The sequence below is a fragment of the Zalophus californianus genome, chromosome 9, assembly GCF_009762305.2.
Source record: "Zalophus californianus isolate mZalCal1 chromosome 9, mZalCal1.pri.v2, whole genome shotgun sequence".
Classification (NCBI taxonomy): domain Eukaryota; kingdom Metazoa; phylum Chordata; class Mammalia; order Carnivora; family Otariidae; genus Zalophus; species Zalophus californianus.
Window position 1 is genome coordinate 57,973,815 of NC_045603.1, and position 22,205 is coordinate 57,996,019.

Here is a 22,205-nt window from a genome sequence, read left to right on the forward strand (position 1 = left end):
CATGATTATTTGGCACCTTCTGTACTTCTTCTGTGACTTTTCATCCAAATTAAATTGAACTAAACTGGGCGCCTGGGTGGCTCAGCTGGCTAAGCGACTGCCTTCGGTCAGGTCATGATCCTGGAGTCCCGGGATAGAGTCCCGCATCGGGCTCCCTGCTCAGCAGGGAGTCTGCTTCTCCCTCTGACCCTCCCCACTCTCATGTGCTCTGTCTCTCTCTTTCTCTCTCTCAAATAAATAAATAAAATTAAAAAATAAATAAATAAATAAATAAATAAATTGAACTAAACTGGAATAATAAATGCAAATAAGCGAGTAAATATCCTTACCCTTGAAGATCTCTTACCTAAGTGGTAGTTACTATACATATTACCTGATAATCTAAAATTGCTTTATCTAGGGGAGGTAGAAGGGGGATGGGTTAAATAGCCGATGGAGAGTAAGGAGGGCATTTGTTGAGATGAGCATGGGATGTTTTAAGTGATGTCACTAAACTCTACACCTGAAACTAATATCACACTGTATGTTAACTAACTGGAATTTAAATAAAAACTTGAAAAAGAGTAAAATAGAATTGTTTTCTCTAAAAACTTCCCCAAATAAGAGAGTTATAACAGCGGCTTTTAGCAAACTGACAGGCAAAAGTGGATGATGTAAAATTTTCAAATTACCTAAAATCTTGAGAAATAATGGTTTATGGAGTGTTAAGTAGATGAATGTGGTTAAAATAATTTTACTTAAGTTTTTTAGAAAATGGTTTTGTTTACTGTATGGTAACACAAGATTCTGAAAACATCTTTCATGTTCTTTAGGTTAAAAAAAAACAAGTATTGAAATGTTACCAACCACAACCACTCACAAAAGGTTTTTTCTTTTTGCTGTTTCAAATTCTTTCAAATTAGCATTAGTGTATTAAGAGTTTTTTTAAATCTTTTTTAGGGACCCTGGCAAAATCTACATTCTCTTAACATAATGATTCAGACTTGCTATAGTCTATTTTTTTTTTTTTTTTTTAGATTTTATTTATTTATTTGACAGAGAGACACAGCGAGAGCAGGAACACAAGCAGGGGGAGTGGGAGAGGAGAAGCAGGCTTACTGCTGAGCAGGGAGCCCGATGTGGGACTTGATCCCAGGACCCCGGGATCATGACCTGAGCCGAAGGCAGACGCTTAACAACTGAGACACCCAGTCGCCCTTGCTATAGTCTATTCTTATGGCCATCAAAGAACCCAGTTTTCTACAATTTTTCTCCTCTAACAGGAGAGATTATTTGGCAAAACAGAGAAAATGTGTATTAGGCATTGTAAATTTGACCAGTGTGGTGATATATTGTGATTTTTTTTACATGCTCATGTGTATATTTTTTAAGTCCTATAAAATTTAGTTTTTTAATTATTAAACTAAACGGGAATTAGGAACATACCCTGGGATAGATCATAGATACAACTGAACTTATATGAATTTCATTTACTCCATGAAGGTCTAATATCAAGTTAAAACATGTGCACCAGGCACCAGAGTGCTAGTCTAGTCAGAATCTAAATCCTGTTCAAATACATGTGCTTACTAATGATGACTTAGCAACTGTTAAATGTATTAACATATTTAGTGGCCTTGATTAGTGTTATTTAAACTTTCAACTCCAGTGAATCCCTTAAAGCCCATGAACCCAAAGCAACACAACAGCAGCAGCAGCTTAGTTTCACCACTATCAAGGACAGAATGAGAAAAGAAGTGGTAAATGTAATAATGACTTTTTCAAAAACCTTGGTGAAGGAATACAGATAAGAGACAAAATATATCAATTTATCTCAATTTTTTAAAAAAAGAATAAAGCGGGTGCCTGGGTGGCTCAGTTGGTTAAGCGACTGCCTTCGGCTCAGATCATGATCCTGGAGTCCAGGGATCGAGTCCCACATCGGGCTCCCTGCTCAGCAGGGAGTCTGCTTCTCCCTCTGACCCTCTTCCCTCTCGTGCTCTCTCTCTCTCATTCTCTCTCTCTCCAATAAATAAAATCTTAAAAAAAAAGAATAAAGCAATACTGATGGAAAACCTGAATTGCATAAAGCTGCTTAACTGAAACAGATTTTAATTAAACACAGAGTCAAATATATTTAGTGATTGTTTCTTAAGATGGCAAAGACTCGAACATTTAAATGGTCAAAGATGATATTCATTACAATGAAAGAAGTTGAAAAATACAGCAAACCTAAGCGGAGAGATTAACCTGAGAGTAGTGGAAGGATTCCTCTTAATAGTATCTGGAGGAATAGATATGGGGTATGAGTGTAATGGCAGGAAACTGAGGGCTTCTTTGTGAAGCAATGAGGTGGTGAGCTCAAGTGAAGTAGAGAATCTTAAAGAAGATTGACTAGGAGTTGCCTTTAGGATTAAATAATTTTATCATAGTGTTTAAAACTCTTTGTAATGCAGGGGTCCTGGCGGGCTCAGTTGATAGAGCATGAGACCCTTCAAGTTCCATGTTGGGCATGGAATCTACTCAAAAAAATAAAATACTCTTTTAATACTCTTTTAGTGAGGCCCCCACCTACATGCTGTGCTTCACTGATCCACACATTCTCACACCCAACCAAACTTTCACTCCCACCAATTGATCTAGGGTCCCTCAAATGTTTCTCTCATACTATGTTCGTTACTGCAGAGCTCTGTCTGGAACACCTTTCTCATCTCCATGCACACTTCTCATCCTTTAAGAGTTGGCTCCCATCACCCAACATTTCTTAAGGTCCCTTTCTCTTTATCTCAGCTACCCTTTACCCTGACCCTGCATAGTGCCCCTTCTTTATACTTCCTTCTGCATCTCTTCATCTCAGCATTTTTCACCGGGAATTTTAAACACTGTTTTCTTTTTTCTAAGATTTTATTTATTTATTTATTTAGTCGAGAGCGAGCAAGCATGTGATGGGCGTGGGGGGAAGACCAGAGGGAGAGGGACAAGCAGATTCCACCCTGAGCCGGAGCCCAACCCAGAGTTTGATCCCACCACACTGAGATCACGACCCGAGCCGAAATCAAGAGTCAGACCGCCAACTGACTGAGCCACCCAGGCGCCTCAAACACTGCTTTCTCATTTCTTCCAGTAGTCAGAAACTGGTTTTGTTTGTTTTTGCTTAAACAAAAGGCCTGGCACACGATAGGTGAATGAACAAATATTCACTGAATGAATGGAAGATGACTACATCAGAGCCCCCATGACTTATATTTTAACCAGTAAAATACAAGATTATCTTTTGCAAATGGAAAAACTAAAGCAAGAAGGCATGTGCACCAATAATAACATTAGCAGAACAAAGATTTATGGAAAAAAAAAACTGGGGTACCTGGGTGGCTCAGTCGTTGAGCATCTGCCTTTGGCTCAGGTCATGATCTCAGGGTCCTGGGATTGAGCCCTGCGTCGGGCTCCCTGGTGAGCAGAGAGCCTGCTTCTCCCTCTCCCTGCTGCTCCCCCTGATTGTGCTTTCTCTCTCTCTGTCAAATAAATAAATAAAATCTTAAAAAAAAACACAAAACTTATGTGAAATCTTTCACTTGCACTAATTAACATCCTAGCTACAATCAAAAGAATAGAACAAATGAGAATCTCTAAACATTGTTTAGAATCTCTAAACAATGTTTGTTATGTTAAACATAACAAACATTCCCCAAACACAAACATCAAGTTTCCAATTTTGTACCACGGAGGATTTAGCTTTTCTAAGGTTCAAAATCATCAAGACCAATCCTCCCCCTATACACCACAAAACTCTGGCACAACCAGGGACTGACCTAAAAACCTACTATTAGACATGACAGAGGATTTCTTCCACATTATGAAAAGCCTCATTTCTAGCTGGCCATGTCACAGTTGGCTAATACTTTTGCACAGATTTAACTAGATGGGTCTTTTTCAAATCAGAAACAAAGGATCTGACACTGCCAAGCTTTAACCACCTGGGATGACAAACATGTTTTTCTTGAATATCCTATACTTTACACTGTTCTGTGGGCCTCCCAAGTCACTAGTTCATGCTCCATCCTCATGAAAATTTAGCAATATTATAGTGGAAAAAGAATCACTCCAAAGGTCAAAGGGCAGCTGGAAGCTAGTTCTCTATGCAAAGAACCTCCCCTTCTACAGGGAGATTTTCTTCACTGCCCAGCCAGTTCCTCTAATCAGAGAGAACTGGGAAGAAGACTGAGGACCTCATTACTGATTATAATTAAGGCTAATTCATAAAAGCAGGGGTAGAAAATAAAAGGAAGAAAATGACTTCTAGGTAATGTTTAGAAATCCCTAACATATGGTATCTCTCTCGACAGCTTAAAAAGCTTCAGAGAAATTACATTCCTGTGAAAAAAGGATAAGATTAGCTTTATTATATTTGGAAAAACTAATGCTGGTTTGAGTTTATACTACCAGAACTCTTTAAAAAAAAAAAAGATTTTATTTATTTATTTATTGGGGGCGGGGAGCACAAGCAAGGGGAGGGGCAAAGGGAGAGGGAGAAGCACACACCTTGCTGAGCAGGAAGCCCACGCTGGACTCCACTCCAGGACCCTGGGATCATGACCTGAGCTGAAGGCAGCCACTTAACCGACTGAGCCACCCAGGCATGCCTACCAGAACTTTCTTTTTTTCTTAAAGTCCTGGGCAAAGCCACACGGGAGGTAGCCGAGGGCAAGCTAGAGTTCCTGAATTAGAGAGAGTCCCAATAGAAGAGATAGGGCAGATACGGAATGACTGCTGGAGGGAAAAACAAACAAAAACAAAAGGAAGGTCACTCTATCTGGTTTCAAACCAAATAAACTCTCTAATCCTAACCAAGGCAAAGGAGAACTGCCTTTCTACAAAACACACCGGAGTAGGGTTTTGATATTTATTCTCCCACAGGTACCCTTGATGCTCATTTTAATCACCAAATGAAAAGTGATGGTAGAGTGTGCAAATCGATCTCAGGGTGTATGTTCGAGCCCCATGTTGGGTGTAGAGATTACTTAAAATTAAAAAAGAAAAGAGATAGTTTGTGATACAGCCAGCCTCTAGACAAGTCCCAGTACTGTACCGTAATGCTTCCAAATAAAATGCTTCCTTTAGAGATGGGGTCATTTCCTGGGATAATTCAATTCAACGGTTAATTTTGGGAAGAGCCTCATGATGGAGAAAGACTTGTAGTCAGAGACTTGAGTCTGATTCCTGGCTCTGGTATTAAATTACAACTGGGTTACCTTATTCAAATAAGTGCTATTTCTGAGTCAGTTTCCTCATCTGCCAAATGGGACTAATAATAACTACTTTTAAGTGTCCGGTAAGTGGGAGCGATAAACTATATAAAATCCACCATAAGCCTAGATGATAGGTAACAGTTACATAGTTTCTATTAAAGATGCTGTGTTACGCACTGTGAAGATACAGATGAATGTTTTCCTAGTTGCAAATGATAAAATTACTGAATGTGCTTAGTTTTCAAAACTCTTTCCCCTGAGGAATACAGGGGCAAGCAATTAAAAGAAAATTTGGGGAGCACTTAAAGGTATACAAAATGGGGGCGCCTGGGTGGCTCAGTCATTAAGCGTTTGCCTTCGGCTCAGGTCATGATCCCAGGGTCCTGGGGATCGGGCTCCCTGCTCAGCGGGACGCCTGCTTCTCCCTCTCCCACTCCCCCTGCTTGTGTTCTCTCGCTCGCTGTGCCTCTTTCTGTCAAATAAATAAATAAAATCTTTAAAAAAAGAAAAAAGGTATATAAAATGTGTAAGGGCCCAGTCAAGAACACCAAGTCCTAAAACGAAAACCCAGGCAACCTAGTAACCACCAGGGTGACCTTTTCAACCGCCTCCGGACCTCTCTGAAAAGCCCAGGGGCTGTTTCTGGTCGTGCTATTTTCCGGCCATCTGACTCCTCACTCACCAATACCGCGTGCCGGAGACTAGGCGTTCATTTGACCTCCATGCCGCTCTACGCGGCGGGTTACTGTGTTCGGTTCTGGCCTTCGAACGTTGAAGGTCACTTAGGTGGCCTCTTAAAAAGGGCTCACTCTTATCCGAGTGTAGAGAGGTAGCGCTCCCCCCTCTCTCTGACAGCTCCATCGTTCTAACGCCGCCGCGTCCTCCAGGAGCTCGCCAGTCTTCGCAAAGCGCCAAGCCTCGGCTTTCCCGCCCTCAACGTCCACACGCAAGGCCGCCGCAAGGTGCCAGGGCACGGAGGAATTCGCAGGGCTTTCGCGGACGGCCCACCGCCTTGCTCTCATTGGGTAGCCTCATCTTTTCTCCGCCCCCAAGGTCTTTGCTTCCCCGATGATTGGACCTGGGTGTTGTCAATCCCAACTTCGGGCACCGCCCCCCTTTTTTTATCACCCACTAAGCGCCCGCCGCCCCATTTTCTCTCCTATCCACTCTTCGCGTATCCCCTGTCTAGGGGGGAATTGAGAGCATCTCGCAGTGGTCCGAGACATTTAGGGACCGGCCCCTCCCGCTGTTCCAACCCCACCCACTGAGCCCCTCCCCTTCCCTCCACATCCTAGGCGCCGCACTCCAACACCGAGCTCTCCCCACCTTGCGGCGTTCGCGATTCCTCCGCCCCTCCCTCCAACCAACGCTCAGACTCCTCGGGCGCTCGGGCCGAGCCGGAGGCGTGCTGGGGGGATGCGCTCTATGAGGGCTCTGCAGAATGCGCTGAGCGGGGCCGGCAGTCACTGCTGGCTGGGAGGCTGGGGTCACCTGAGCCGGAGCCCTCTCCTTGGCGGGGGCGTCCGGCACCACCTCAGTGAGGCCGCGGCGCTGGGCAGGGAGACGCCGCACAGCCACCAGCCGCAGCACCAGGATCAGTAAGGCTTGTGGGACAGGGGCAGGGGACAGGCTCCCTCGCACTCCTGCTGTCGTTCTCGCCGGCTCCCGAGTCCCCTTACCTCCGAGAGCGCATCTCATCTCCCCTCTGTTCTCCTCGCTCACTAGCCTGCGATGCCTTTTCCTTTAGATTTGGGGCTTTGGGTCCGCCGCGCTCGGGCGGTAACATGCAGTCTGCCCGGGAGGGCGTTTGGGCAGGTCGGTCCTCGGGATGGTGCCTGTCCAAGGTGCGTACTTAACTGGGAACGCAGAGGGGCGCGGAGTGTTGCTTGGTGCACGTGTCTGAGTGCAGGGCCGTGTGCGCACCGCGCGGCCTCACCCTCCCTCTCCTAGGTACACGGGTGTATTTTAGGGGATGAGTGGGTAGGGAACAACCTCCTGTTTCGAGTCCTGGTGTACTTGGGTCTGTACAGCTATATGGTGTGTCTTGTGTTTCGGCATGTCCTCGGCGTGTAATGTGTGATGCGCGTGTATTAGTGCGCAGGTATGTGCGTGTGTCGTTTGCTTATGTGTTGGATGTGTGCGTTGTCAGGGCTCTCAAATCTGTAGAATAAGGGTAGTTTCCAATTGGTTGTTGAATGAGGAAAGTCGTAATGGGGAAAAAATCATAAGACGCAGATTTCCCAAACCAGAACCAGTCAGAGCCGTTGTTTGTGCTGCTCAAGCTCCCTGATTTAAAGGGTTCTCTTAAATAAATAAATAAATAAATAAATAAATAAATAAATAATAATAATAATAATAATAAAGGGTTTGCTTCCCTTGGGCTATTATTCTGCCCCAGAGGCTGCGGCTGCACCTCTCTCTTCCACCACCCAGGAATACTGGGTGGCTGAGCATCTTTTCTCCGAAATGCAGACGGAGCTGAGCAGGAAATTTTGTCCTTTCCAGAAGCCAACGTAGACACTGCCCAAGTAGCCCCTGCCCTATTATAGCAGGAACAGAAAATGGACCATCTCCCTGTCATTGACATGTACCAGTGACATTCAGAAAGACATGCACATTGTAAAGTAGCCAGACAGACACAGCCCTCACTGTCTCACCACCACTGGAGCCTGACAGGTAACAGACCATTAAAGTATGATTTACTTATTAATTTTTAGGCTATAGATGTCTATCAGCCTCTTCTCAAGGAAACACGGAACATTCAAACTTTAAAGAATAAGCCCTCTCTCTCCCATTCTACTCTCTACTCCAACTTTTCCCAGAGAGATGGTAGGATAGAGCAAAGCCTTAACCTCCCTGACCTTGAAACTTTCTGTGGGATGGGGAGCAAACAGTATCCCTGATTCCTTCCACACAACACTTCCTTATCCAATGGAGTCAGGTGATGGAAGTGTTTTGGGGAACCTTGATCCTCCTGCTTCTGACCGACAGTGCTCCCAGGGAATTCTTGGTAAGGGCCTTGGTCTGGTGTTCCTGTAGGCAGAAGGACTTCAAAGCACTGGCAGAGGATGGGCTCTGGGGGTGTGATACCATGATGGGGAGGGGTTCTTGTATTTGAGGGGAGAAAGGAAAGCAGAAAAGAGAAAATGCCCTGTTATTCCGGTTCTTTTTTGTTTTTTAATATTTATCTTTCTTATTTCTGATTATTAAAAAAAACAGAGTATCAAGAAGAAAATAAAGATCCCAATAATAGAGGTAACCAGTTGATATCGTGATATATACCCTATATATGTATGTATAAAATTTGACAAAAATAGGATCATCGTATTCATATTCTTTGGTAACCTATCTTTTTCGTTTATGAACAGCTTTTAATATTGAATATGTGTGTGTGATATTGTCATTTTAATGGCTGCTCCTTTTTTTTAAGGCTTTATTTATTTATTTGAGAGAGAGAGAGAGAGAAGGAGCAGAGGTAGGGGCAGAGGGAGAGGGAGAAGCAGGCTCCCCACTGAACAGGGAGCCCAATGCGGGGCTCCATCCCGGGACCCTGGGATCATGACCTGAGCCCAAGGCAGACGCTTAACCAACTGAGCCACCCAGGCGCCCCTTAATGACGACTGCTCTTTAGCCATTTTAAGATTACATTGTATGAGGCATCATAATTTATTTAACCAATCTTCAGTCTGGTTACTGCATATTCTTGTGCAACTGTTCAATTATTTCTTAGAGTAAATTCCTGGGAAATTTTGCTTCCCAGAGACATCTGTCACTGATATCTTACGTAAACTTCTAGAGATATTTTATGCATGTATCAGCAAATACATGTTGATATTATCTCCCGTTCTTTTTTATAAAAATGGTATCATGCTATACACATTGTTCTGCACCTTGCTCTTTCCCTCCCTCAGCATTATATTGTAGATCAATCCATATCTGGGCCAAAGGGTATGCAGTTTTCTTTTTTTGTGTGTGTGTGGGGGAGTAATGCAGTTTTCTTAAGGCTTGTGATACCTCAGTGGTATGGCATTATTCCCTGTCTTCCTTCAGCTTCCAGGCACAGAGTCCTGTCCTAAAGTGTTCCCACCTAATTGCCTTTTTGAGTTATTCCTCAGATAGCTTTTTCCATCCTTCTTCTATCACCACATGAATCCTGTCCTCCCTATAGGCACTAGCCTCATTGTGACAATTGGATTTCCTCAGAAAAAGAAATTCCCCTCTCTTGGTATTCCTCCTGGCCCTTAATACATACATGCCTGGTCCATGCCAAGCTTTTTGAGAGACTTTTTATTTTTTAATGCATTGTTTCAATAGATAGTATGTCCCTATTCACATATACCATATTCAATATATAATGTATACATATTCATATCGTTCAAAATTCAAAATATGCAAAAAGATATATAGTGGGCAGTATCCCTCCCACTCCTTTTGCCCAGCACCTGCTTCATCACCCTAGAGGAAGGTAAATCAGGCTTACAAGTTTCTTTCTTTTTTCTTTTTCTTTTTTTTTTTTTAAAGATTTTATTCATTTATTTGAGAGAGAGAATGAGAGATAGAGAGCATGAGAGGGAAGAGGGTCAGAGGGAGAATCAGACTCCCCGCTGAGCAGGGAGCCCGATGCGGGACTCGATCCCGGGACTCCAGGATCATGACCTGAGCCGAAGGCAGTCGCTTAACCAACTGAGCCACCCAGGCGCCCTTTCTTTTTTTTTAAATAGCTTTCTTATATATCCTTCCGGAAATCTTTTGTGCCTGAAGAGGCAAATATATTTTTTTCCTTTTAACATAAATAGTACTATACTGTGAACGTTGTTCTACAGCTTGCTTATTTTAGTTAATATGACATCTTTAGAGATCATTCCATATCAGTACTTAAAGAACTCTCTCATTTCACTTTTTATACTGCATAATATTTCGTTACATGAATAAACCATACTTTACCTAACGAGTTCCCTGTTGATGCACATTTAGGTTGTTTCCAGTCTTACTAACAATGCAATAAATGTGAATATGTAACTTTGCAGGTGTGTAAGTACACTTACAGGATAAATACCTGGAAGTTACATTGTTGGGTCAAGGAGTTTTAAAAGGTCTTAATCTCAAATACCTGCCATATTTGGAATGATCTGAAAAAATATGTCCTCTAAATCTGTTAGCATATTAATAGCAGAACTCATGAAAACCAAGAAGTCTTCAGTACCTGGAATTTTAAGTGCTATAAGCCAGCAAAAGAGATACTTTGGGAAATAGGAACCTTCCTAGAAATGTAACTTGGTAATTCTTTATTGAAGACCCACTATGTGCTAGCGACTTTGCTCAATGTTAGGAAGACAAAGATTTTTTTTTTTAAAGATTGTATTTATTTGTCAGAGAGAGAGAGAGAGGACAAGTGGGGGGAGTGGGAGAGGGAGAAGCAGGCTCCCTGATGAGCAAGGAGCCCGATGCGGGACTTGATCCAAGAACCCTGGGATCATGACCTGAGCTGAAGGTAGACGCTTAACCGACTGAGCCACCCAGGCATCCCAGGAAGACAAAGATTTATAGAGGGATGTATATATATAGATATATAAAGATGGATAAAGAAGGAGGGGGTGGGAGAATGGGCAAAATGGATGGGGGTGTGGGAAATACAGCCTTAAAAAAAACGTTAGAAGGGGCGCCTGGGTGGCTCAGTCATTAAGCGTCTGCCTTCGGCTCAGGTCATGATCCCAGGGTCCTGGGATCGAGCCAGGCATTGGGCTCCCTGTTCTGCGGGAAGCCTGCTTCTCCCTCTCCCACTCCCCCTGCTTGTGTTCCTCTCTCGCTGTGTCTCTCTCTGTCAAACAAAACAAAACAAAACGAAACAAAAACGGAAGAATTGGAATTAGAAATCTTTATATCTTAAAAAAAGAAAAAGAAATTTTTATATCTTGGGGCACCTGGCTGGCTCAGTCAGTGGAGCATGCAACTCTTGATCTCTGTATCATGAGTTCGAGCCCCATATTGAGTGTGGAGATTACTTAAAAATAAAATCTTAAAAAAAAAAGAAATTTTGTCATCTTTTTATTCTGAATTTAATCTATAACCCAAAATATCATATCTGTTTCGATTTTGCAATGTACTTCTAATTTAGAAAAATAATGTAGACTCTAAAAAAAAAAAACCCACAAAGACCTAACAGTGGAGCAAGGGAGATTCTTCTGTCAGTAAGAGGGTGGGTTGTGTCATACCAACAGCATGAACAATATTGGAAGGTTTGAGAAAGCCTTTACAGAATTAGTACATTTGATCTGGACCTTGAAGGATGAGCAGGACTGTCCCAACTGAAGGAGAAAAACGTCATTCCTTACAGAAGCTGCAGCATAAGCAAAGGCCAGGAAGCCTGACAATGCCTGGCCCATTTGTACGCATACCTATTATCTGGCATAACTGGAGTGTCAGGGCACAGTGGAGAATAGGAAAGGAAGGTTGGCAGGGTGGGGGTTTTTTTTGTTTTGTTTTGTTTTGTTTTGTTTTTAAGAGTTACTTATTTTAGAGATAGCATGTACATGTCAGGGAAGGGGCAGAGGGAGAGACTCTTCAAGAAGACTCCCCGCAGGGGCGCCTGGGTGGCTCAGTCGTTAGGCGTCTGCCTTCGGCTCAGGTCGTGATCCCAGGGTCCTGGGATCGAGCCTCACGTCGGGCTCCCTGCTCCGCGGGGAAGCCTGCTTCTCCCTCCCCTACACCCCCTGCTTGTGTTCCCTCTCTCGCTCTGTCTCTCTCTGTCAAATAAATAAATAAAATCTTAAAAAAAAGAAGAAGAAGAAGAAGACTCCCCGCTAAGCATGGAGCCCAACTCAGGGCTTGACTCGGGGCTCAATCCCATGACTCATGAGATCACAACCTGAACCAAAACCAAGAGTCCAATGCTTAACCAACTGAACCACCCAGGTGCCCCTGTTGGCAGGTTTTCAAGAGCCTTAAATGCCATACCAAGAAATAAGAACTTATTTTGTAGGCACTGGGGAGCTATCAAAGGTTTTTGAGTAGAGAAATGATATTTGAGTTTTAGAAAGAACTGGCACATTGTGGAAGATGGGTTGGAAGTCAAAGGAGTGTAGTAGCAGTTAGGGAACAGACAATGTGGACTGATGATAAAGAAGCATGATTTACTGAGCATTTACTTTGTGAAAGACTTTTTCACAAAATGTTATGTTAATTAAGCCTACTTCACCCATGTAAAATGGACATTATTACCCTTATTTTACAGATGAGGAAGCAGGTTCAGCAAGATTAAATAACCCTATTAAGGTCACATAGCTTTTAAGGGGCAAATTCTGGTTCTTTCTACTATACCATGCTGGCACAGGGGAATAAAAGAGGGTGGATTTGAGAGATTTGAGAGTGGATTTGAGAGACATTATGGTAGTTACCATAATGTGGGGAACCAACTGAACATGGATGTAAGGCATGGGAATTTTCCAAATGATTCCATGTTTCCAGCTTGGCACCTGGGTGAATGATACCACTATTAACCCAAATGAGGAGCACGGGAGGAGGAGCAGAGGGAGGGAGGCGAGATAATGTCAGGTTTGGACATTTTGAGTTGGCGGTGCCTATGAGACATCTAGAAATGGAAGCGTCTAGAAGGCAGCTAGAAATAAAGGTCTGAAGATTAGGAACAAAAGAAAGCTAGAGAGGGCCCCTGGGTGTCTCAGTCGGTTGAGCGTCTGCCTTTGGCTCAGGTCATGATCCCGGGGTGCTGGGATCGAGTCCCGCATCGGGTTCCTTGCTGAGCAGGGAGCCTGCTTCTCCCTCTGCCCCTCCCCTTGCTCATGCTCTCTCGCTCTCTCTCCCTCTGTCAAATAAATAAATAAAATCTTTAAAAAAAAAAAAAAGCTAGAGAGTAAGATTTAAGACTTCCCAGAAAAGATGTGAAAGTTGGAGGTCTGGGAGAGATCAGATGATTCAGGCAGGAGGGCTGAGTAAGGTAGAGTGAGGACACCCACCTACCTTTATTTGTTTGTTTGTTTGTTTGTTTTAAAGATTTTATTTGTTTCAGACAGAGCGAGTGAGGGAGAGAATAAGAGTGGGGGGAGGGGCAGAGGGAGAAGCAAGCTCCCTGCTCAGCAGGGAGCCCGACCTCAAGACCTCATGACCCGAGCCGAGGGCAGACACATAACCAACTGAGCCACCCAGGCACCCCAGGGACACCTACGTATTTATAAGGCCATGTTCTAGGAGAAGCAGGGAGCAGTGCTCACGTTCCTGTCCTCCTTCCCTATCTCTGCCCACAGTGACTCCTCAGAGAGTGGCATGCTATCCCGTCTGGGTGATCTGCTCTTCTACACTATTGCCGAAGGACAGGAACGAATCCCTATCCACAAGTTCACTACTGTAAGTTCTCTATCTGCTCAGAACGCTGAGCCCTCAGGATCTCTGCAAAGCAGGAAAAGGAGGGCAGGACAAGTGTAGGGCTGCTAATAGGTTGATTCATGAGGGTGCAAATCGCAGATGGCAGTAGATATCTAGGCTCCTAAGGCAATCCCATCTCTGCTCCAGGCTGGAAAGATTAAACCCTCTGATTCAACCTATATTCTTGGTTTGAGACTTTGCCCCAAGGGGTTCAGAAACCAGCTGCCTTGATGAAAAAGGGCAGGAAACCCTTATTAGCCTTCAAAGCTGCACCATTCCCTCCTTTCCTAGTCTGCAAACCTATTTGTTCCACCTGTTGTGGTAGCTGGGGTTGAGCTCATTGTTATCCATTGGGAAAGAATTTCCTTGTAGTTGACCTGACCAGGCTTCTTCTTTCCCCTAAAGGCACTGAAGGCCACTGGACTGCAGACCTCAGATCCCCGGCTCCGGGACTGCATGAGCCAGATGCGCCGCATGGTTCGAGAGTCCAGCAGTGGTGGCCTCTTGGACCGCGATCTCTTCCAAAAGTGAGGGCCCCAGAATCAAGGGCACCATTCTCAAAGCTGTTCTGTGGACATAGACTATAACAGCAGGGAGGGCTCTTGGGGATTGGATAGTCCAGCCCCTCACTGTGTTACTTATTTATTATACAAGTAACATATGAATGTTCATATACTCATTATAAAAGTGCAAACAATAAAGAAATACATGTTCGCCTTTCCCTGTCTCCCCAACCCCAGTCCCTTTTCCCAGAGGTAAACATTGTTAACAAATTAGTGGGTATCTTCTAGATAATGTCCTATACATTTATGTACATATAGGAATATATGTAAATATACTTATATGATTTAGGATTTTTAAAATATTAAGGTGACCCACTACACATATTATTTGGGTATTTATTTTTTTCTCATATCCCAAGACACTGTGTCTTGAGCTATCTTTCCACATCATTACAATCCCTCATTTTAGAGGCAAAAGAAACTTGAGACCCAGAAAGATAAAGTGACATGCCAAAGGTCATACAGCTGTTGGTCCCAAACCTAATGACCAGTCACACTTTCCTTATTCCCAACTTCGATGGCTCCGGAGTGAGTCACAGCTGCATCTCTCCAGCCCCCTAACCCAATCGTGTCTGGGATCCAGGTGTGTGAGCAGCAACATTGTGCTCCTGACCCAGGCATTCCGAAAGAAGTTTGTCATTCCTGATTTTGAGGAGTTCACGAGCCATGTGGATCGCATCTTTGAGGATGCCAAAGAGCTCACTGGAGGCAAAGTGAGGGCAAGGGGACTAGGGGAGGGGCAAGGGCTCTGGGCCAGATATACCTTGCTTCTTGGAAATTTCCTGGGGCTGGGAATCCATGATTGAGAGATGAGAAACAGAACCTCTAAAAATGGGGACAAGGGCTTTATGTATTTCTATACATGTAATTTCTGGAGCCGATGAGGGAATCCAAAGTTACAAAGGGGACAATTAGCATAAAGGATTCAATAGAACTTTTTTTTTCTTTTTTTCAAGAGAACTTTGAAAGAGACCTATAGAGTAATTAAGCCCAAGACCCCAAAAGGGAAGCTGACCCCAGAATTCTTCTCTTTTTACCTTCCATAGGCTTTACTGCCGTCTCTATAGGAATAGGGCTACAGAAAGATAAGGCCTTCTTGGACTTAAGGCTTGGGTGTCCCTGGGAACAACAGGCAGGAGGGAACCCTGTTGCCCTGCAAAAGACAGAATTTTCACTTTTATCTAAAAGATTCTCCTGACCCTGAACCTCAGCTCTGTTCCCCCTCTCTACATCCATATCTCTATTCTGTCTGTTTTCTGTCCCCACTCGTGCCCAGGTGGCGGCCTATATCCCTCAGCTGGCCAAGTCCAATCCAGACCTGTGGGGCGTCTCCCTGTGCACCGTGGATGGTCAGCGGTGAGGTGCTGGGTGAGAGGAAGGGGAGGCAGGGCACAGGTGCAGAACATAGGCTGACCCCTTTCATGGCACCTGTCTGCCTCCAGGCACTCTGTGGGCCACACAAAGATTCCCTTCTGCCTGCAGTCCTGTGTGAAGCCCCTCACCTATGCCATCTCCATCAGCACCCTAGGCACTGACTACGTGCACAAGTTTGTGGGCAAGGAGCCCAGTGGCTTACGCTACAACAAGCTCTCCCTCAATGAGGAAGGTGAGCACCACCAGAGCTCAGACCAGACTCATAGATGCCCCCCTTCTTATTCCCACCTATCCCTGCCGCCCTGTTTGTTTCCCTGCCCTTCCTGATTAGCTGTCATTTCATCCTCCCTGGCAAAGAAATCTTTCTTGTCTAGCCTGCAGAGTGGGTGGACTGTAAAGGAGGTTTTGCGCAGCAGCTAATAAGACTGGGTGGTTTGTCTTTCCCCAGGAATCCCCCATAACCCCATGGTCAATGCTGGTGCCATTGTCGTGAGCTCCCTGATCAAGGTCAGTGCCATCCTAGCCTTCTGGTAGGTACTGTTCTCTAAACTCCCTTGTTCCTATATTCCTCATATCTACCCAGCTCTTCAGGGGGTTGACTTGAGGGTCCCCAGGAGGCAGTGAGGGCACAGCAAGGACCCACCTATGTTGAAGATAGGAGTAAAAGGAACTGTACCTCTGCCCCCACCCATGAGTCTGGAGCACAGAGCTTCCTGGCCCTTAGAGAAGTGAGCAGGTCTTGACCCCTGCCTAGGACCGAGGGCCACATGCCAGATACAGGGGGAGGACAGGACTATTGGGCACTGATTGGCCACTTCTGGGTAAGGGACACAGAAAGAAGGGTGAATGGCCAGGCCAGGGCAGCTATTCACGTCACCTGAAACTGTGAGTTGGCCTTGAGCAAGGGTATCAGGCTGGCCTGTCGGCTGTAGGTCTCCCAGGGCTTGAGCAAGAACCTGAGAACAGTGTGGGCAGCAACACTCCAGAGCCAATCACAACCCCTCCTGAGGAAGGTGGTGTTAGGAACCCTCCCCCTAGGGACTCAGGTGTCAGAGTCCCTATGGTGTTGACACTATGGTTGACATGTGTAGGAAGCAATGGGGTGTGGTGGGGGTGGGGTGGGAGACCAGGCTCAGGCTCTCCCCTTGCCCTGGGATAGCTCTGTCTACAGCCCTGTAACCCGCACCTGCCTCATCCTATTCCCATCTAAGCAGGACTTACTGGGCCTGACTCTCAGCTAAAATCTTCAGTTTTACTTCAGTTATCAATATATTGATGTCACAATATTATATGCAACACACCTCTCATCCCATTCCTGTCAGTCTAGTTGGAGACGGCTCTAGGAGTCAGGGATACGATAGAGTATGGCTCCAGCCGGGGCTGTAAGGGGTGAGGTTGGGGATCAGGAATAGGAGTGGGGCTCGGGGACAGGAGTGGAATCAGGAGAATGGAAGTGAGAGTCAGCGATGAGGGCTGGGATTGAGAATGGAATTGGAAGTGAGACTCCGATGGGTAAGACTCACGGATGGGGTGAAGTTATCTGTACTCATTACTTGGTAATAAAATCTAAATGGTGTGGTTTTTAAGATCACTAGATATGCAGGCATACAAAAAAAAATCTCAGTTGTAAAAAAAAAAAAAAAAGTCATTGTAAAATGTAAAATATTCCCAGTAGCAAAACCAGTGTAAGACATTAAACTCCACTAAGTCCTCCTGACACTCCCCTGTCATCATCCTAGGCTTGGAATGCTGATCTCTCTCTCTCTCTCTCTCTCTCTCTCTCTCTCTCTCCCTCTCTCCCTCTCCCCCCCTCCCTCCCTCTCTTTCTTTCTCTCTTTGCAGATGGACTGTAACAAAGCAGAGAAGTTTGATTTTGTAAGTTCCCTTGCTACTCAGCCCCGGGCTGCTTTTCTCCACGGCATGTTGTCCCCTCCAGCTGCCCCAGTGCCTGACTCTAACCCCACTTTGATAGTGCACCAGCCCATACTAGAAGCCTTATTTCCAGAGGCGTGGGAATCAGTGGCCTCAGCCTCCTGTGTCCCTGCTGGGATAAGGACTTAGGGGTTCAGAAGGGTTAGACAGGCTAGTATGTGTTGAGTAGGGGTCCTCACCCACGTGATGCCTTTCATGCCGCTTTTTCTCTTTTAGGTGTTACAGTATCTGAACAAAATGGCTGGGAACGAATACATGGGTTTCAGCAATGCCACGTAAGGCCCCGTTTGCAGGATTGGCTGAATACATTGTGGGATAGGTGCATGTGTGATAGAGAAGGGGGATGATAGAATCTTAAGAGGAAGAAATGCAGGGCGCCTGGGTGGCTCAGTCGGTTAGGCTGCTGCCTTCGGCTCAGGTCATGATCCCAGGGTCCTGGGATCGAGCCCCACATCGGGCTCCCTGCTCGGCGGGAAGCCTGCTTCTCCCTCTCCCTCTGCCTGCCTGCCACTCCCCCTGCTTATGCTCTCTCTCTCAATATCTCTGTCTCTGTGTCAAATAAAAATAAATAAAATCTTTAAAAAAAAAAAAGAGGAAGAAATGCAGGGGAGTTTTGGCCACCTAGCTTCCTCTGAACCCATTCATTGACATTTGTTTACTTTGTAAAAGAATTTGTTCCATTTCTATTTAGTACTTAGAGAGGCAGTATGAGGCTTTATCCCTAAGCCCTTTTTTGCCAAGCCTCCCAAAGCCAAAAACTTCATCAGTTTTTCCAAACTAGATGACTAGACAATTTGGGGTTTGGGGGTTTCTTTTTTACACTTTACAATAAAGCTATGGCCAGTGCTTGCTCAGGGTCAGAAGTTTCCTCCAGGATTACCGTGAGAAGTTAGTTTGACATGTGTGATCTAGTTCTGTCTCTCTTAGAGGAGGTGTTTTTTCCCCTTCTCCTTAAACCCACCCCTCAAATGTCAAGTACTAAATTGGGTGTTTGCTTCAGATTCCAGTCAGAGAAGGAAACAGGGGATCGGAATTATGCCATCGGCTATTATCTAAAGGAAAAGAAGGTAACTGGGAAAGGCTGGTAGAGAAAGTCCCTGGGAATTCTGCAGCTGGTAGCAGGGCACATGGGGTTGGGGACTTCGGCTGAGATCCTGGCAGTGTGACAGGGTCTGCTGATGGCCTGAAAAGAAATGCTCTCCCTTCTTCTTCCTTACAGTGCTTTCCTAAGGGGGTGGACATGATGGCTGCTCTTGATCTCTATTTCCAGGTGAGCAAACACTGCTGTTCAGCTCAGGGCCAAGGGAACAGGACAGACTGCCATCCTTGCTCTGATCCACAAGAGGGATGCTCCTCCTCCAGGGGTTCTGGTGTCCTTCAGAAACACCAGGGGAACTTTTTGAAAGATCAGGATGCCAAGAACGTGGCTCTGCTCCCAAGAACACAGTGCTCATGATCCACACTGCACTCTCACCTCTGCCTTGTCTCCATAGCTGTGCTCCGTGGAGGTGACCTGTGAGTCGGGCAGTGTCATGGCAGCCACCCTGGCCAATGGCGGGATCTGCCCCATCACAGGAGAGAGTGTACTGAGCGCTGAAGCAGTGCGCAACACCCTCAGCCTCATGCACTCCTGCGGCATGTACGACTTCTCAGGCCAGTTTGCCTTCCATGTGAGTGCTTCTGGCCCTGCCGTCCGTTTGCCACTGGTCCAGAGCCAAAAAGTGAGGACAGGCTTCTTCCTGCCTCCCCTTCACTAACTTCCGGCCTGGCAGTTAGGCTGAGAGTCCTTAGGAGTGTTTGTCAAACACACTGAGTCCCTCAAACACATCAATACGTGATGTTGCAGCTTCTGAACCCCACTTCTGCCACCCTGCATGTTCCTGGCGCTTCTCCTCTAGGCCTCAGTGTAGAGTCACTTCCTCAGAGGCTTTACTGACCATCCTGCCTCTGGTAGGCCCCCCGCACTGCATTCTCTATCACAGCATCCTGCTTCTTTCCTCCCGCATTTTCTCATAAGCTGTGATTCTTTTTGTCTCTTGATCGTCTATCTCCTACCACCGGGATGAAGTCAAAAGAGACCGTCCTAGTTCTAGGGCAGCATCAGGCACAGCATAGACCCTCAGCAAGTATTACTTACTTACTGAAGCCATGAGTTTAAGGGGGACAGAACAGGAGAGGGGTAAGAAGCTAAGTAACAAGCCAGGAGGTTGAGATGGACATGACTTTGCCTGGGCAAAGTTGGTCCATTGGGGATGGACTAACTTATTAATCCAGACTTGAGGGCACCTCTAGCTCATCCTCAGTCTCAACTTTATCCCCAAGGTGGGCCTGCCGGCCAAGTCAGCTGTGTCAGGAGCCATCCTCCTAGTGGTACCCAACGTAATGGGAATGATGTGTCTGTCACCTCCGCTGGACAAGCTAGGCAACAGCCATAGGGGCATCAGCTTCTGCCAGGTGAGTTACTTTGCATAAAGGTCTTAATGGTTTTAAATGAGTAAATGAAACAACTTTGAGCTCCTACTAAGTACAGGGAGTAAGTAAACAATCTCTTTGGTTTACAATTCTAGAAGCTGGTATCTCTCTTCAATTTCCACAACTACGACAACCTGAGGCACTGTGCTCGCAAATTAGACCCACGGCGTGAAGGGGGAGAAGTTCGGGTAAGGAAAACCCCAGGTGGCTTGTAAGAATATTCAGAATAGGAAAAAAAAAGAATATTTCAGAATAGAACATTCCATTAATGCTTTAGCAATACCCTTGGCTAACCATCTTTGGAGAAGGATCACAGGGCAGAGCTGGGCATGGGTGAGCTCAAAGTCACAGTTAATCTCAGGTGGGTCTTTGTTTTCCAGAACAAGACTGTGGTGAACCTGTTATTTGCTGCCTATAGTGGAGATGTCTCAGCCCTTCGAAGGTACCAAATAAACACAGTAAAATACTCCTGGTCAGAGATCTCATTAGGAGTCAACACAGCAAAATAGTTAAGTGCTTCAGCTTTAGAGCCAGATAGAATGGATACAGACTGCATTTAAATGAGATTATTTTAAGTACAGTGACTGCCTTGTGATAAGAATTTAAATAATGGCAGCCATGTTATGATTAACCGGGGTGTTAAGAGCAGAGTCCTAGGAGGTAAGTAAGGACCCTGCCTCAAGCAGATCACCAACTGGGCACCTACCACGGTGCCTACCACGGGTAGGCGGTGATGTTTCTAGAAACATCACACCCCTGTCTGATTTGGGAATAAGTCTCATCTGGGTATAGAACATGATTATGCAGGGTCTGCAGATCTTAGCAAGCTCTGTTTTACTTTTTCTGGAACCTATCCAGTCTGGAACCCCACTTCAGAAAAGACACTAGTGATTCTAGGCTGATCTGGGTAACTCTAGCTGCTTTCCACTACCCTCAGGTTTGCCTTGTCAGCCATGGACATGGAACAGAAAGACTATGACTCCCGCACAGCCCTGCATGTTGCTGCAGCTGAAGGTATCTGAAGGTTAAATAAAAGGGGAAACAGATCTTAAGACCCTTTCTTTTTCCTTTTTTAAAATATTTTGTGCTTTTTTTTTTTAAAGTAAACTCTACTCCCAACGTGGGACTCGAACTCACAACCCTGAGATCAAGAGTTGCATGCTCTACGGACTAAGCCAGCCAGGCACCCCCCAAGACCCTTTCCTTTCTACCAAGTACTCTTCTACCAAGAGTACTCCCTATTGTATATGCCCTTAAGGTTACAGGGGCTGCAACTAGTTTTGTCCAGATGCCCTGCAGTTTGCAGGCCAACTACTATTGGGTGCCACAGGGAGCAAAATGGGAAGAAGCCTTTCCCCCTCCCCTCTTGGTTCAGACTCCAGCTGCCAAGGTCTGTACTAATGTTAACACCAAAAGGTTGAGGATGTGTACCATCTCATGTTCCTTCTGCTCATATTCCTAGGACACATCGAAGTTGTTAAATTCCTGATTGAAGCTTGCAAAGTGAATCCTTTTGTCAAGGACAGGTGAGTAAGATTAAGCTAAAAGGGGGTGGGGCTTGGGCAGCAGCTTCTCTACCACTGCCCTCCAGCCACCACAGTCATGTATATAACCATAGCACTGGGGATGTCTTCTTTGCCCAGTCACCGTCTTCGTTCCTTTTAGGTGGGGCAACATTCCCCTGGATGATGCTGTGCAGTTCAACCACCTGGAGGTGGTGAAACTGCTTCAGGATTACCAGGACTCCTACACACCATCGGAGACTCAGGCCGAGGCAGCGGCTGAGGCCCTGTCCAAAGAGAACTTAGAGAGCATGGTGTGAGCATGGGACATGCACACGGTCCCTGCTCGAGGAAAAGCACGAGCTGGCCACACGCTCAATCCATAACCACCAAACATGCTATGGAGAGCCACACTGCTTCAGTGGGGACCAAGACTTAGGCCACTGCTTTCTGTGAGAGTGAAAATACCCCATTCCCTTGGCAGAGTATAAAGAAGTGCCTTGGTGGACACATGCAGTAGAGCAATCCATGGAGACAGTGAGCTTCTTCGAGGTACAGCCTAATGGTTTGGCCCACTCAAAATCATCCCAGGTCTTCACCCAGGTCCCCTCTCCCTCTCGCTAAAGAAACCATCATGAGTGAGAGACAGAGATACTCTGGTAAAGGGGCCCTAGCCACCATGCACAGGTATATATCCACAAAGGAAGTGGGACAGCCACGCACGAGGCTTTAATAGTCTGGACAGGTCTACCCTCGTTGGC

The 22,205-nt window shown here is 45.6% G+C and overlaps 1 protein-coding gene across 5 annotated transcripts; it reads left to right on the forward strand.

Annotated features, from left to right (window-relative positions):
- Nucleotides 1–6,512: 6,512 nt before the first annotated feature.
- Nucleotides 6,513–22,150, forward strand: GLS2 (glutaminase 2). 5 transcript variants are annotated; one of them, XM_027593136.2, is made up of 19 exons: nt 7,038–7,069; nt 7,731–7,901; nt 13,484–13,583; nt 14,007–14,128; nt 14,748–14,877; nt 15,441–15,520; nt 15,607–15,770; nt 15,987–16,045; nt 17,381–17,413; nt 17,687–17,745; nt 18,471–18,537; nt 18,690–18,740; nt 18,964–19,140; nt 19,793–19,924; nt 20,038–20,130; nt 20,323–20,384; nt 20,880–20,956; nt 21,405–21,468; nt 21,608–22,150. In XM_027593136.2, exons 3-19 carry the CDS (start codon nt 13,503–13,505, stop codon nt 21,762–21,764), a joined length of 1,608 nt encoding a protein of 535 aa, XP_027448937.1. In that variant the 5' UTR covers nt 7,038–7,069; nt 7,731–7,901; nt 13,484–13,502; the 3' UTR covers nt 21,765–22,150. The 5 variants fall into 5 exon arrangements, with proteins under 5 accessions (XP_027448935.1, XP_027448936.1, XP_027448937.1 ...); XM_027593134.2 differs by lacking the exons at nt 7,038–7,069; nt 7,731–7,901 and adding an exon at nt 6,513–6,823; XM_027593135.2 differs by lacking the exon at nt 7,731–7,901 and having other exon boundaries at nt 6,834–7,069.
- Nucleotides 22,151–22,205: the final 55 nt, after the last annotated feature.